Source organism: Solanum stenotomum, chromosome 3 (assembly GCF_019186545.1).
Source record: "Solanum stenotomum isolate F172 chromosome 3, ASM1918654v1, whole genome shotgun sequence".
In the NCBI taxonomy this organism is placed as follows: domain Eukaryota; kingdom Viridiplantae; phylum Streptophyta; class Magnoliopsida; order Solanales; family Solanaceae; genus Solanum; species Solanum stenotomum.
In genome coordinates, this window is record NC_064284.1 from 1,339,897 (window position 1) to 1,355,585 (window position 15,689).

At 34.0% G+C, this 15,689-nt stretch overlaps 3 protein-coding genes across 4 annotated transcripts in view; 1 reads left to right on the forward strand and 2 right to left on the reverse strand.

Annotated features, from left to right (window-relative positions):
• Nucleotides 1-15,689, reverse strand: part of LOC125859714 (protein phosphatase 2C 16-like) — a 96,287-nt gene that overhangs the window by 36,355 nt on the left and 44,243 nt on the right. The gene's annotated exons all lie outside the window — the stretch shown is intronic.
• Nucleotides 2,432-8,836, forward strand: LOC125859719 (single myb histone 4-like). Its single transcript, XM_049539526.1, has 6 exons — nt 2,432-2,757; nt 4,525-4,724; nt 5,868-5,952; nt 7,040-7,123; nt 7,830-8,286; nt 8,449-8,836. Exons 1-6 carry the CDS (start codon nt 2,608-2,610, stop codon nt 8,478-8,480), a joined length of 1,008 nt encoding a protein of 335 aa, XP_049395483.1. The 5' UTR covers nt 2,432-2,607; the 3' UTR covers nt 8,481-8,836.
• LOC125859717 (glycylpeptide N-tetradecanoyltransferase 1-like) lies at nt 10,029-12,735 on the reverse strand. The gene is made up of 2 exons (XM_049539524.1): nt 12,596-12,735; nt 10,029-11,559 (listed from the first exon to the last, which is right to left on the reverse strand). Exon 2 carries the CDS (start codon nt 11,532-11,534, stop codon nt 10,236-10,238), a length of 1,299 nt encoding a protein of 432 aa, XP_049395481.1. The 5' UTR covers nt 11,535-11,559; nt 12,596-12,735; the 3' UTR covers nt 10,029-10,235.

A 15,689-nucleotide genomic window follows, 5' to 3' on the forward strand; every position in this document is an offset into this window, starting at 1 on the left:
TTTCTTTCTTTTATTTAAAATAAAGAAAAAAAAACATAAAGTCATCATTAAAGTTGTTCAGAATTTTCAAAAAGACACATTAACTTTGCAACCATCCTATTACTCCACTAAACAATTTTGAACAAATATTATTATATCATTTTTTTATCAGCCCAAAATTTTAAGAAGCAAGTATGTTCACACACCAATCATTACATGACACGTGTTAATTTAATTAAAACTGTATTTTTTTTCATTTTAAGTTTTTCCTTTATCTTTTTTTTTCTTTGTTTCTCTCTCTTACTTTTTGACTTTTAATTTTGATTTATCTTAAATTTCACTTCATCTTCGACTTCTCACTTTCAAGTGATTCATCCTTCCCTTTTTTTTCTTTTACTTCACCTCCCACCCCCCATGTCAAATTGAACCCCACTCCCATTTTTTTCCTTTTCTTTTTCTTATTCTTATCCAATCAAATTCTTTATAAAATTCATACTTTTTTTTAGNGTCACAAGTCTCATCAGTCAAACTAAGTCATTCCCAAATAACATACACCACAACACCAATTTTTAGATTTGTCGCATCAATTCATTTATCACCAATGTGGATAAAACGGGTCAAGAGCTAATCCTTAGTGTATTCCCATCAAAACTGAAAAGTGTTTCGCTTTTTCACCCATATCCGTTAACTGAGTCTCAACTTCATCATACATACTCTAATGTAACACATACACCTCTACCCTCTAAATATCTTCATATATATTTTTGAGAGACTTAATCATAAAACTTTTCTAGATCGATAAGCACTATGTGCAAGTCTTTTTCCGCTTCTTATATTACTCCACTGATCCCCTTACAAAACAAATAACTTCTATTATTAAACGCCTCAAAATACAAAAATACTTCAGAAAAATAAAAACAATTACTCTTGTGTTGTAAATATAATTATGTGAATGTCCATAACTTCAAGGTGTAATTACACCATAATGTATAGTAACTCGATAACTTTTATGGTTAATATCATGTTTATGACTAATCTTTTGTGTGCCTCTATGTAATACTACAAATAGAAGAATTAGAGTTGGATACACTTGAATACTTGGAATAATAAGAAAAACTTTATTCTCTTGTCTCCCTATTTTTATTGCTTTCATCTTCTATACTTAGTCTTATTTTGCTTTAGTTTTATAACATTTTGTTAATTAATTATCACAAAAAGAATGTTTCAATCTCCAAATTATATGAATCATCACTAACATTTCTTTCTTTTATTTAAAATAAAGAGAAAAAACATAAAGTCACCATTAAAGTTATCCCGGATTTTCAAAAAGACACATTAACTTTGTAACTGTCCTATTACCCCACTAAATAATTTTGAATAGATATTATTATATCATTTTTTTATCAGCCCCAAATTTTAAGAAGCAAGTGTGTTCACACATCAATCATTACATGACACATGTTAATTTAATTTAAAATGTATTTTTTTTCATTCTAAGTTTTTCCTTTATCTTTTTTTTCTTTGTTTCTCTCTCTCTCTTTTTGACTTTTAATTTTGATTTATCTTAAATTTCACTTCATCTTCGCCTTCCCACTTTCAAGTGATTCATCCCTCCATTTTTTTTCCTTTTTCTTCACCTCCCACCCCCATGTCAAATTGAACCCCACTCCCATTTCTTTCCGTTTCTTTTTCTTATTCTTCTCCGATCAAATTCTTTATAAAATTCATACCATTTTTTTGACTTTATTGAATTATTGATAACAAAATTAATTATTTTTCTAAGAAAATTAAAAAAATTGAAGGTATCATCAACTACTCATTTTCATATAACTTCAAAATTAGAAATGATAATTTTAAAACAATCAATAAATTCTCTGAAAATTGAAAGAACTTAATTGAAATCGGATAAAAAAAACTATATGATACTTCCTAATCATCTTGAAATCTAATGGGTCTAGCAAATTATTCGAATGTAAGAAATTTTTTATATAAAGTTTTAAAATTAAAGAGAGTAAAACTAATAGTAGTAAAAAAAGGAATGTGAAATTGTGGTAAAAATGGAAAAAAAAGGAAGAAACAGAAAAAATAAAAAGGAAAAAAAGTTAAAATAATAAGAAAAATAAGAAAATATATTCTATAATAAAATATTTGTAAAAATAAAATTATATTAGTTATTTTAGGCTGATCACTCTCTTTGAAAGAGTGCACACCACTCTCTGTGTCATATGGACTAAAAATGATATAATAATATCAATTCAAAATTGTTTAGTGGCGTAATAGAACAGTTGCAAAGTTAATGTATTTTTTAAAAAATTCAAGACAACTTCAGTGGTGAGTTTATGTTTTTTCTCTAAAATAAAATTATCTTAGCCAACATTATTACACATAATAAATAAATAAATAAATAAGGTGAAAAGGGACCTCCTATAACTAAAATTGTCCTTGGGCGGGAGGGGAGGAGAATTATGAGTAGGATGTAATCTGTTCCTCCAACAGAATCTGACAGTATTAACAAAATCTCACTTCAACACTATTTGATTCCCTCATTGGGTTTTTCTGGAAATTTCTTCAATTCTTCTGATACATATAGAGAAAGAGAAAAAGATTGAGCGTTAGAGATAGAGAGGGATGGGGAATCCGAAGGTGAAGTGGACGTCGGAGGAGGAAGATGCCCTAAAAGCCGGTGTGACAAAGCACGGTAGCGGAAGGTGGAAGAATATTCTCAGGGATCCTGAATTTGCCCTGGTTTTGATTAATCGCTCTAACATCGACCTCAAGGTTTGTATCTCACACGTTTTGTTTTCGTTTTCCGTAAGATCATTTTTCTGTGTTACATAACATGATCCTAGATAGGAAGATACGGAGATTGAGAATTAGGTTTGAAGTTTAGTAGGTAATTGGGCTTTGTCTAGTTCCGTTATCGGTATTGTTATTATTAATGTTTTTACTTGTTGATCGTGTTATTTGCTGTCTCTACAATTGATATGCTCACTCGAGCCAAGCTTGATTTATCGTGTTATTTGCTATCTCTACAATTGATATGCTTACTCGAGCCAAGGGTCTATCGGAAACATCCTCTTTACCTTCACAAGGTAGGGATAAGACTGTGTATGCATCACCATTGGCAGACTCCACTTGTGGGATTATATTAGATATGTTGTTGTTGTTATCTTCCTTTTTTTTGTTTTTAATATTTGTCTTCTGTTCTGGGGTTACCTACCCTTAATTTATACTTGAAACTGAAAAGGACTTGAGTTAATGTGTTTACAATCAGCAAATATCCAGGATTTGAACTCCATGGGTTCAGTCTTTCTTAGCATTGAACCTATTAAAAATTTAAAATTACAGGTTCATACCTACTATTTATTGCAATGTTAGTGATTTTACACATGAACTTATACCACAGCATCGAAAATACTGTCCAGATGAACTCGATGTTATAATGCTGCATCCGTCCCTGGTTACAATGTGGATAGTGGCTTCATAGCGAATCTGTCCCAATTATTTTGGAATATGCAGTATAGTAGTATTCACCTGTCATGGGACTGCTTTTAACTGTGTGAATTTTGGGCTATTGATTCATACTTTATGGGTATTGCAACTCCTTTCTTAATCATTAGGAGGTGATACAGTCAGATTGAAGCTTCATGTCTTGTGTTGTTCATAAAGTGATGGCTTGATTGCAACTAAAGATTAGATTTGCTAATTAAATGTTATTTCGCCTTCCTCCCCCCGACCTTCAAAATATTTGGATTTCATTGTTAGTGACCTTGATTTGTCCTTTACATAGAGCCATATGGGGAAGAACATAGACTTCTGAATGGGATCTATGTTATATTTTCTCTTTATTGCTAAAATAATTTTCACATTCCTTTCTTTTGTTTGTCCCAAAATCAAGCTCAATTTTCTCATGATTCTTATTTTCATTCACTAGCCATTGCTTAAATAAGTAGTGCTTAATACTTTCAATCTCAAAAGTCATATGGGGCAGTTTTAAACCTAATATACTCACACCTTAAGAAGTTACCTTTGATTCTAGTTTTGGGCCCAGTTTTGTCTAAACCAACATATAATCATGACATCCATGTGGGGTCAAAGTAAGACTACAAACTGGGGATAGAGGGAGTAATTTTCAGAACATGCAACTCTTATTTATGTTGGTGCCTCATGTCCAAACATTGCCTCTTTCACATACATATCAAATATTTGTTTGGACGATGTCCATTTATGAAAAAACTGTTACTAGGAGTGTGTTTCCTTAATACAAAAGAGAGCGAGCATTGTTTCCTTTCGATCATTAAAATGCAATACATTAATCTAAATGAGTGTTCCAGATTGAAGGAACTCAATCGGAAAAAGGAGGGACTCTAATTAGGGATATGCAGCAAAATCTTTGCTTATGGAACTAAGATATTAATCTCGTTTAGAATTTCAACTTTTGCCAATTTACAAATGTCACAGTCTCTCATCCAGAGTAGGATTATTTTAGAATTTTTTCAGATTCAATGTGATAGTCATCAAACTTTCTTTGTTCTCCTTGAACAGGACAAATGGAGAAATATGTGTATTTACACTGCTGGACAAGGTTCTAAAGATAAATCTATAGTTGTTCGTTCAAGACCAATGGAAATAGATGCATTTGTGCCTTCCCCCATTCAAAGTCTTCCGCCTATTACTTCAGCATTCGAGAATGAAGCCATTGAGGATTCTCCCAAAATCCCACAAGAAGGCTTGAATGCTCCAAAGTATGTGGGTCATTTCCGTTTCTTGTATTACTTGTATGCTTAACTACTTTATTGTGTATTTTTTTTGAAACTGTTTAATACTTTTTTGTTTATAACTGACTACTTTATTGTTGAATTTATCAAGGCTAACCAACTGTATGCATGTTTACTGTTTAAAATGTACCTCCAGGGAACAATTTTTTTAAAACAAGCTTGTTAGTAACGTTTTTCTTCTTCTTTCTAGGTGAGGGGGGAGCAAGGAATTAGTTATAATTTTGAAAGGAGATGTGAAGGAAATTTCTTCTCTACTCCTGATTACCCTCACCTCTTCCTCCCTACACCTCCCCAAGAAAAGGGTATGAAGGATTTAGCAGATTTCTTAGGAAAAGTGTAAAGCTTTTGCTCATCCCAGTGTCCGATTTGGACTGTAGATCCCCTCCCCGTCATCCTTTGGGTGATGGATTTTTGTGATATTTGAAATACCTTCATTAAAAAAAGGATAAGGAGAGAAAGGAAGTCAACTGAAAGGAAAGAGGAAAGAGCTGAAAATGCATTTGTTCTTGTATGACAGTACTGGGTGATCTTTCATTATCTAGAAGTTAAATCTATTTAATAGGACCTTTTGCAAAGCTGTTGTACAGTCTGCTATTTGCATTAGTTTCTTGTACTTTAAGAAGTGGATGTCTGGATCTTTTCTTTTGGGATATATCCTTGGTTTGATGAAGTTTATTCCATTTAGATGTGTTTACGACATAGTTACTCTTCTTTTTCTTCCCCTGAATTCTTCACTATGTAAGGTCAAAATTGGAATGGTGTAAGTCGAAGTGGGGAGAAGCAAATATCTATTACTAAAATAAATATGAGATTATCTACATGCGCCATATTGAGGTTGATAAGGCATATTGCATGTTTTGGGCTTGGAAAGAATTGTTATTGTCAATCTTTGTACTGCACACTTGGACTTCCTAATGAGAGCATGTGGATCTTCATGCACTTTGAATTTAAAAATGCTTAGGATAGAAATCTTTCTCATCCTGCTTGTATGATTGTTTTTGTAAGTAGCCGATCTACTGGTCCATCTTTACACCAGTTGTTGAAATTCAAACTAATTTATGCAAGTTTGCTGGCTTTCATTATATATTGATATCTCTGCCATACTTCCAGGTATACTGATTTGATCTTTGAAGCTTTGTCATCCATGAGGGATTCAAATGGATCTGATCTTGGTGCCATTGTGGGATTTATTGAGGTGAGCTCGATCAGCTTGTCGTTATTGCATTAGAACTTCCTTGGAAAGTCGTGCTTTATATGACTTCATGATCATCATGTTGACATGCTTGGTTTTGCTTCTTCTGCTTTTCAGTTGACATCATAATGATTTCAGACTTTAAGAGGTCATTGAATTAGTCAATGCATGTTGGAATTCTGTATCAAATGCTTTAATTTCATTAACCTCAACCTTTTTTCCATATATACTTTCTTAGATTTCTTGAGTCATATATGGAGGCAATTTACTTTAGCAAAGAATACCCTATAATTTTTGCAAAGAATACTTGTGCTTTATTTTCCGACAAATCATGGTTCTTGGTTTTGCCCTCTATTTGCTTTCAAAAGTTCTATGACAGTTCATGTGAGTTTTCCACCATGTTCAATTTCTGTTGGGGGTTTGTGATAGGCCCTTAAGGTTCTTATTATCTTTCTAATAAACATTGAAATGCCAAACCAGACAGCTTTTCCCCTTTTCAGCTTCTTTTCTTTTTGAAGTTGAATATGATTTTTTGAAAAAATACAAATATGTCGACTTGTCTTTCTTCGTTAATCTGTGAGCTTATGCTTCTGTGCAATACAAGCCCCTAAGGGGATGGCTAAGTGGTTGGGGCATGGGAATAATTACAATTATGACATTTGGTGTGAGCCCACTTGCTTCAGCTTGGTTAGCAAGTGTACCTTGGCAACTTTGTTTGTGGGGCTGGACAGATGCCTGGACACCACTGATAACGGTAAAAGAAGGCTTTGAACTGCACACGTAGTTCTCTTATCTTTTTCCCTATTGGAAGAAAAAGAAGATTTCTGCGTATTACAAACACACATTTGATGTCCTATAAGCTTAAATATTAACACTTAACAACTCAAATAGAGGAAGTAATGTCCTTTTGTTTATATTTTTATCTGTTGATATGTCAAACTCTTGCATGCGATCCTTTGTCTTTTGCTTAAAAAGGAAAAACAAAAAAGAGAGGCTGTATGATCTGCTGGTAACTTTCAGTGACAATTCCATTTGATTACCGTTGCATTTAAACTTTACAAAGGAAGTCGACTCTCTATTCTTATTGCAGCAACGACATGAAGTACCACCAAACTTTAGAAGGTTCTTGAGTTCCAAGTTGAGAAGACTGGTTATGCAAGGAAAACTTGAAAAGGTAAATAGTTTCTGAATTCCTTAAAGTAAGCTACCGGAGTAATGATCTCTTCCTTATTTACTGCCTATCTCATGTTGATGGATGACTTTACTTGTTTTACCATGCAATTTGAGGAATTTGGACAAATGTGGTTTGATTGATGCATCTAATGCTCCGTTAGGATTATTGCATCTTGAAATTGCTTTCAGTGTTATGTTATTTGTGGAGAATCTTCACCAAGTATTCATCAGCATATAACTGATGATGCATCTAAGTAGTCACTGCACATAGCTTAAAGTCAGCAGCCATTGATTAATTAAGCCTGATACTAGCCTTCTGAAAAAATGAAGGGTGAAACAGGTTATTTCCAACTTCTGACCTGCAAAGTAGTTGCAGAACCTTCGATTGGAATTCTGTTCTTTGTATTTCATGGGGTGATAACATCTTATGTCCAGTTCTTTGTGACAGAAAACAAAGATAGAGGGAAGCATAATCTTTTGGCACTTGAAGACAAGGATACCCTGTTACTCTTTTGTCTGCAATAAGCATCACTTTAGCTCCAGCAACTAGAACTTTGGCAACCCCCCAATCCTCCCACCCTGAAAAACAAAAGGGTAGGGTGGGGGGGATTACAAATAGTCTTCACACTTTCGAAACCCGGAAAAATCTTGCTTTGAAACACTTTTGACATTAAGCTTAGCATTCCTCTCTATTTGATGAATTGCAGGTCGAGAAGTGCTATAAGATGAAAGATGCATCATTAGAAACCAATATACCTACTCCAAAACAAAATGATGTCCGGTCATGGCCAGTTCCGAATTCAGTTCCAAGACAAAATGAAGTCCCGTCTTGGCCAGTTCCCAATTCAGCTCCAAAACACAATGATGTCCTGTCATGGCCAGTTCCGAATTCGGCTCCGAAACAAAATGATGTCCGGTCATGGTCAGTTCCGAATATGGCTCCAAAGCAAAATGATGTCCGGTCATGGCAAGTTCCAAATTCGGCTGTAAAAGTCTCCAGTGGAACAGCAGAAGAAGCTGCTAGGATTGCTTCTGACAGGGTTGCTGATGCAGAAAATAAGCGTTGCTTGGAAGTTGCAGCAGTCAGAGATGCAGAAATGAAGCTAGAAATGGCTGAGGAAGCAGAGTTAATGTTACAAATTATCAACGAGATCTATGATCATTGTAAGTATTCTGGTTGTTACCTAACGTGCTAAATTCTGTACGTATGATTTAGGTTTTTTGATGGTTCAGTGTTTAAATGCAGTCATTTCCCAATCTTTGGGTTGGATTTGCTAATTGAACAAATGTTTCTTTTCTTGTTGCCTTTTGTGGTGGTGTTTCCAGGTTCACAAGGTGAAATTATTCTCTTGGCTTGATCACCATGTGGAATGGCTTGTATATACTGCTCGTTGAGATGCCGAGATGCTTTTCATTTTCTGATAGCAGTGGGTTCCAAACTTTAGGGTGCCAACCAATTTACTTTCCTTTAGAAGTATACTTGAGAAAAATAATGGAGCTTCAGAGACTATGATCATTACTATCTACCCATTTAAGCTCTTTAGTACAGACTACAAACTATAGGTTATGTTTCAAATTTCAAAATCCAGTTCATAGATTTGCTATTGACCTTTTCGCTTATGTTTTAGCGAGAGGAAGCTATATAGATGAGAATTTTATTGTTATTGGCATACACAATCAACAGCTCTGCGGAGATATTGTTTTGCAATAACTTGGCATGCTAGTTAAACTATTTCCTGGAACCAAATTTCACTGAGGTTTCTTGTGTTGGCGTCAACGTGCTTTGGGTTTTTACTTTCTAGGCTTTAAACAATTCACCAAATGACTGACCAGGAAAAACACTGGGTAAAGTGCTCTGGATATAGGTAAAAGTGTTCGCCAACAAAGTGAATCAACTTCACTCCTGTTATTTCTTTTTTTGGATCAGCTATGAAATGCTTTTCTTGAGCCGATGTTTATCGGAAACAATCTCTTCTCTATCTACCAAGGTAGTGGGGTAAGGTCTGTGGTATGTTGTTGCAGTTACTTTGAAACTGTGAAAGTGATAAAATTGTATCCCCTTTTGATCACAATGAGCTACAATATAGAAATGAAAAGCTCTTCAAATTTGCATGTCGTATTCATTTTGCTTAGAGTATAGTAATTCTTAAGATGCTAAAAATTGTTAAAGAGTCCTCTGCTTCTCCTGCGTAAAGCAGCTATACGTATCATGCTAAGAAAAGTTGCTTTCAGTTCTGTAACTACAAAAAGAAAAAAAGAAAGATCTGCCTGTCAAAAATATACAACATACATACCATGCATATCTTACCCCTACCTTTGTGAGGTAGAAGTTGTTTCCGATACACGCATATAGTTAGAGGCTTCTGTAGAACTTGTAAAAGTACCATCCAATGGTAATGAAGTTTCATCAATGGACTTCAAATGAATGTTGGTGTCTTTGGAGGAAAACATTCAATTTTGCATGTTCCCTAGGTCAAAATTAGGAAAAAACATAGTATAAATACTCTAGAAAATAAATTCCTTTAAAATAAGGAAAAAAAGTCACAAATGACATTCCACATTAATTGTGTACCCACACCCTTCAACGCACTTTATCTTCACTTCAACATCCTGTAGCTCCCACCCTCAGTCTAGATTATATACAGACTTTTAGAATAATAAAAAACTCAACCATTTTCCATAGCACACTTGTAATCAAGTCAACTTAAAAATCTCAGCAAACAAGTCTCCCTTTTTTCTTGTTTTTTTCTCTGGAAACTGTCTAATGCAACAATCCAGAAACCGTCTGAATCTCAAAGTATGAAGTCGCACAAACTAAGCCCAATTGCGATCCAAAATATTTCTGAAGGAGGTATAACTGCTTTATTAATGACAACGTCAATCAAGCAAGTAATGGATTTAGGAAGGACGTTGAAAGATATGATAGTTTACCCACAAAAAGAGTTGAACTGGTACTTATCCATAGTTACAATGAAACAGGCAAGATCAGGAACTACAAAGTCCAATTGAGAGGGATAAGAGACAGATAGAGCAAAATAGAGAGTTCTACATCGAAATAAAATTACCAAAAATGCTTCTCTGTCCCAAGTAATAAACAGTTTTGTGAGCTCCAACTACAAGAGTACAAGCCCAAGCTCTGATGATCTTAAAACATGTTTTGTTCGATAATTGTAGAGATAGTAGTGGAGTTTCCCATCACCGGGGCCAAACTTCAGTTCCTTCAAGAAACTATCGTTCTGCATAACATCTAGGGCATTGAAAACATCAAAATCCTTCTGCTTTGCCACAATAAGGGCATCATTCATCAACTGAATCAATGGAGTCTTTGTAGAGACATTGTAATACGAATAAGCAGCTTTTAGAGTGGTATGATTCTGGTTACCAAGAATTGATGAAGGGAGTGTGTAAAAACTGCAGAAGTCTGTGATTTCATGAGTTTGAGGACTTTCAACCAGATAACTGTCAATAACACCTTCCTTCGGCAGAAGCCAGTGTTCCACATCATTTTCATCGAAGTCAGGTGCAACCACAAACTGCTTCAAGTAATTCCTAAGCAATCGAGTAACTGCAGGAACATCATGGGGCTCCATCTTCCTGAACCCAGGTGTGACAGTCTGATCAGGTAACTTATACAGCTTTATTGTTCGACTCATTGTCATCCTTGCACCAAGCCTGGAAAACCCGACATCAATTAGCTTCTTTGGATTCAGAGATCTATGCCAATATTGACAGGTTGATACAGGTGTTGGAAGGACCACCCCAGCTGTATAAGCAGCCTGCCAGATATTCTCCATATGAACTCTCCTTGTGACCTCTTTTATCATGACAGGAGCAAGTCTTTTTGATCTAAGTTTCTTATGAACACAAAGAAAATTGATCTCTGCCATCATCACAACAGTATCTCGGACGCGTATCCTTGCAGGTACCCCTGTAATAAAAGCAACCAACTTTTTTGAGGTCTTCACTCTGACTCCAATGTGCCAGCTCCTATAGAAACCTGGAGGGCGAAGTGCCCATCGAAGAAATTCTTTAGAGTAATTGAACCTAAACATGTTTTCATCATCCTCAACATAGTTGTTTGTTAGGAGAACATAGACTTCATTGCACATCTCCTCTGAGTCCATATCACAGGTGGTCCACTCATACTGACTTGGAAGGTTGTAAGGCTCCTGCTTAACTTCTGACAGAGGAGTTGGAGGTTCAATAGGGCCTTCAGGCAAGCTTGAATCCCCAAGATCCTTAAACTGTCCCACTGGTTGGGTCTCCCAGAACTTATGTCTCTTTGAGAGGGGGAGAGATTCTTGGCCCTTTCGTGCCAAGGAATCAATGGCTACCTCATTACCATTCTCCGGAGCTAAATTATCATCAGAACTTTGGTTGTGGTTCTCGGTTGACTTACTGTTGTCAGCCATTTCACCAGCTTCAGTGTATTATTCTCTGTCAATACATCATAAATTCAAAACCAAGAGCAAATGACTAAAAGAATAAGCAACAAAATGCAATATAGTGGTGAGAGAGATCTGGAAATTTAACTAAGCATCAGGGGGATTAAAGGGGTTGTGACACGTACTTTGACGGAATCAGTCAACAGTCTTTATTAAGTGAAGTCTGTGAGGACAACGAAAGATCCATGTACTTAAATCTTTTAGCATTTTGGCGTAAAACAAATTTAATAAATAACATGGAAGTTCTTCTCAAATTTTATCTGCTTCCTATTTTTTTTTAATAGATGAATAGAATTGTAACCATAAAGACAGTTTTTGCAGTAAAAAGAGAGTCTCAGCAACTACTTGATATCAAATGAACAAAAGTCACTTGTCTTTATATGTATGATTTAAACTAAAAAAGTAGCCCTAATCAGCTCAACTAGGCACCATCCCTCAAACATCTTATATATTATGTAAGGACGTTCTCTATTTGGTAACTGTGGTGTTCAGGCCAGACTAATTCCATGGGATTCCTGATACCTCCACTTCCCACGAGCAACAAGTATGAAGTAACTCTGTTCGACAAGACTAGTCGATTTCACTTAGTTACAACTTGCAAGCAAGAATACTAATGAAGAATCCACCATACACATAGAATCCATCAGAATATCAAACTGATGGATGAACATTGTATAACAACAGGCACAATGTATTAGATCAAAGTTGATTGTCTCCAAGAAACTAAATGGTAAAATAAGCAGTATTCTAACTCTTAAACGAGAATGACCAGCTAGTTTACCAGCTAAATTACATGTTCTTTCAGAAACTAAATCAAACATCATTTTCCACTATTGCATGACTTCCTATTCACGTTAACTAACACTTTATTCAAAATCGTGCAGAGTGCGCTAATATATAAGAATAGAGCATCAAAGCAGGATCCAAAATTCCACAATTTCAAAATCAAAATCAATCAACATCTTCCACATATAATAACGAAAACAATAGAATTTAGTTTTCCGAGAATGGATAGAATCAAATCAAACCTAGCAGCGTCTTCGAATTCCGACCGGCGACAGAGATCTAGGGTTTCAGAGCCGTACTGAGTTACCTGCAGGAGCACCGGAGAAAGCAAAGAATATGAAATTGTTGAAATTGGAAGAATCGAAGCTATGGATGAGAATATGAAATGATCGAAATGGGAGATGGGCCTTATTTTCCGTATGGGCTTTGTTCATCATTCTCCTTTGGGCTGGGTTTACACAAATGTCCAATTTATTTAGCCACCATTTAAATTTGGGCCCTTTTTTAAAAGTTGTGCAAATATATCCCTTGAAATTAATGATTTTCAAAAATGACTTTAGAGGTGGAGATCTTGAACTTTTGACCCCGGTTGTACATGAAGAATACATCAAGTTTAAACTTTTGATCTTAAAGGTTCACCCCTGAGTAAGCGGGAGAAAAAAATTCAAGATCACCCTTTGTTAAAGCCATAAAATGTAATTTCTTGTAAAACATTAGACAATAGTTTAAGGTTGAATTTTTTTTAGACCATGATCATATGTTTTCTCATAAGATCTTCAACTTGTTCAATTTTGTTCATGTAATCTAAAAGGTCTTTTTGAGCGGAATGTGTATTGAAACATTTCTCCTCTATGATGGAAGTAAGATTTACATATATTCTTCCCTCTCTAGATCTCACTTTATGGGACTATAATGAATATATTATTATTGTTATTGTTATCTAAAGGGTTCATAAATTATAAATGAAAGAAAGATAAAGATCATTTACTAAATAGTTTTTCAAAAAGAGATACCTACCAATAATTTCTTTCTTTCCTATTTTAAGGAGGAGATGATGGGGAGGTCCAATAAAGGATACTTTGTAATTGCTATTAATTGCAAGCTCAACAAGGTTGGGCTTGTGAATAGTACAGAAAAAGTAGATAAAAAAAAGGAGACCTTTGCTAAGATTGTAACCTTATCCAACATATCAAGTGGGATTATTACTATGGAAATATAGTTTACCAAACTATGTACTATACATAATTATATTCAATTATTTTCTTGAGCAAGTGATGCTCTACACTTCAAGTGCACATGAGCCAAAACTAGTATAGTGGTAATCAATAATGGAGTACCATTAACCATATGTAATCATTCTTAACTATTTCAAATTTATCACACATAGTACAAAAAAAATAGCCAAGAGACAGATCTGGTTGCTTAATATTGAAGCAACAACTATAGGACCTTTTAACAACCAAAAAAAAAAAAAAACTAATATAATTTTGGGTGTGTTTGGCATAAAAGAAAATGTTTCCCACCGAAAATGTTTTTCTAAAAAAAAATTTCTTGAAAAATAAGTGATTTTCTTATTTATTTTTAGGTGTTTGGTTAACGGTTAGTAAGAAAAAAAAATATTGTTTCAAGAGCATTTATGTATAATTTGGATGAATACTATGACATGAACCCGATCCCGATTTGAGACTCGATATCCGACTTCGAGCTGAGACTCGACTCACGATCTCAACCCCTACCCGAGACCTAACTTCATCCTCGATCTTGATCCCGATCCGGATTTGAACTTCTGACCTTGATCCAATTTTCGATCTCGATGCTAACCCAGGACACGACCCTAACCTAAGTCAGAGTCGGGATCGAGAGTTGAGATCCAAAACTTGAGTTAGGAGTTGGGTAATGAGATTGAAAGAGAATTTTGAAAAATATTTTTCTTATTTTATCAATGGAAGTCATTTTCCTTTAATCTAAAGAAAATAAATCTATGAAAAAAATATCTAAACCCACAAAATATGAGAAAATTTAAGAATATTTCCATTCACATCCAACACACCCTTTGTGTTTTGTCCTTTACACTCTGGTTCTCGTATTTCATGGGACAATGACATAGGAGGAGAATTTTACGTATAAATTTTAACCAAGTGAAAAATATAATTGAGTTGCAAATAAATTGATTCAAACACATCATTTAATTGTGTTACAATTTTGAACCAACCGAACATGAATTTCGAGGTCACATCATCTTCTCTTTCCAGACCTTCTTCTCACCTAACCTAATTCATCTAAGTATGACCAAATTGTACAAATTTAGTTATATTACTAACTTAACATTAAACAATTTTTACAATAATCAATTAATGTTAATTACGTGTGAAAACAAGCAAGCTAGTTAAAAGTAGTTCTACTTGGTCAGACTTCCTTTCTGGTAACTAACTATTAAAAGTCCATATAAGCTCTTACTTATTTGATTAGAATTTTCTACCTACTCATTTCAAAAATAGACTGCTCCACAATGATATTATTTAAATTTTATTTTGCGTCTGCAATAATGATTATTTATAACATATTTTAGATCATACGTTTTAAAATTTTCTTTTTTTTTAAAAAACCGCATTAGTTAATTAAACATTGTCATATATAAATCAAAACAGATAGAATAACGAATAACACTTCATGAAGTATCCAACCTGATAAGATAATCTTGAAAGCAACATAACAACTGATCTACGCATTTAAATTGTATTGATAGTGTTAGGATTTGTTATAATATTGATGTGTGTATATATAGATATATAGAAATATAAATTTGTATTTAAATATCCTATAATATACCATACCTATAGGTAACGTACAAGTGTGATTTTTGAAGTTAAAAGTCAAATGAATAGCAAAATTTCCTCCTTTTAATTTATTTTTAATTGACTTCTTAGATCTAATTAAAACACAATCAAGGTCATAGACAAAACAATCATTTCAATTTGAAAAATGAAAGCTATCTATATTCCTCAAGAACCCAATCATTTCATTTAGATCACATGTTTTTTAATTTGCTTATCGTACTCCTTTAAAAAAAAAACTACTAATTCTTTAATTCAAATTCTGATGGTAAAATGTTGAAAATCATAAGAATAAATGATATTTCAATATATTCTATGTATTTTTAATTTAACATAACATTTTTTTAAAAAAATAGATCACTTTTTTTAAATTTTGTGTTAAATCAAATAAATTAAAACAAATGAAATTTTTCTTTTACTAGTATACATCTTTTATATATTGACCACAAGTAAAGAAAGACAAAATTTGAATGTGATATTCAACAGTCAACATTGATGAAAT

Excerpts from the sequence above, each read along its gene's own strand:
- LOC125859719 (XM_049539526.1), top strand. The coding sequence starts at position 2,608 with ATGGGGAATCCGAAGGTGAAGTGGACGTCGGAGGAGGAAGATGCCCTA. Across the intron at positions 4,725-5,867 it reads GAAGGCTTGAATGCTCCAAA|GTATACTGATTTGATCTTTG; the intron begins GTATGTGGGTCA and ends CCATACTTCCAG. Across the intron at positions 7,124-7,829 it reads TGCAAGGAAAACTTGAAAAG|GTCGAGAAGTGCTATAAGAT; the intron begins GTAAATAGTTTC and ends GATGAATTGCAG.
- LOC125859717 (XM_049539524.1), bottom strand. The coding sequence starts at position 11,534 with ATGGCTGACAACAGTAAGTCAACCGAGAACCACAACCAAAGTTCTGAT.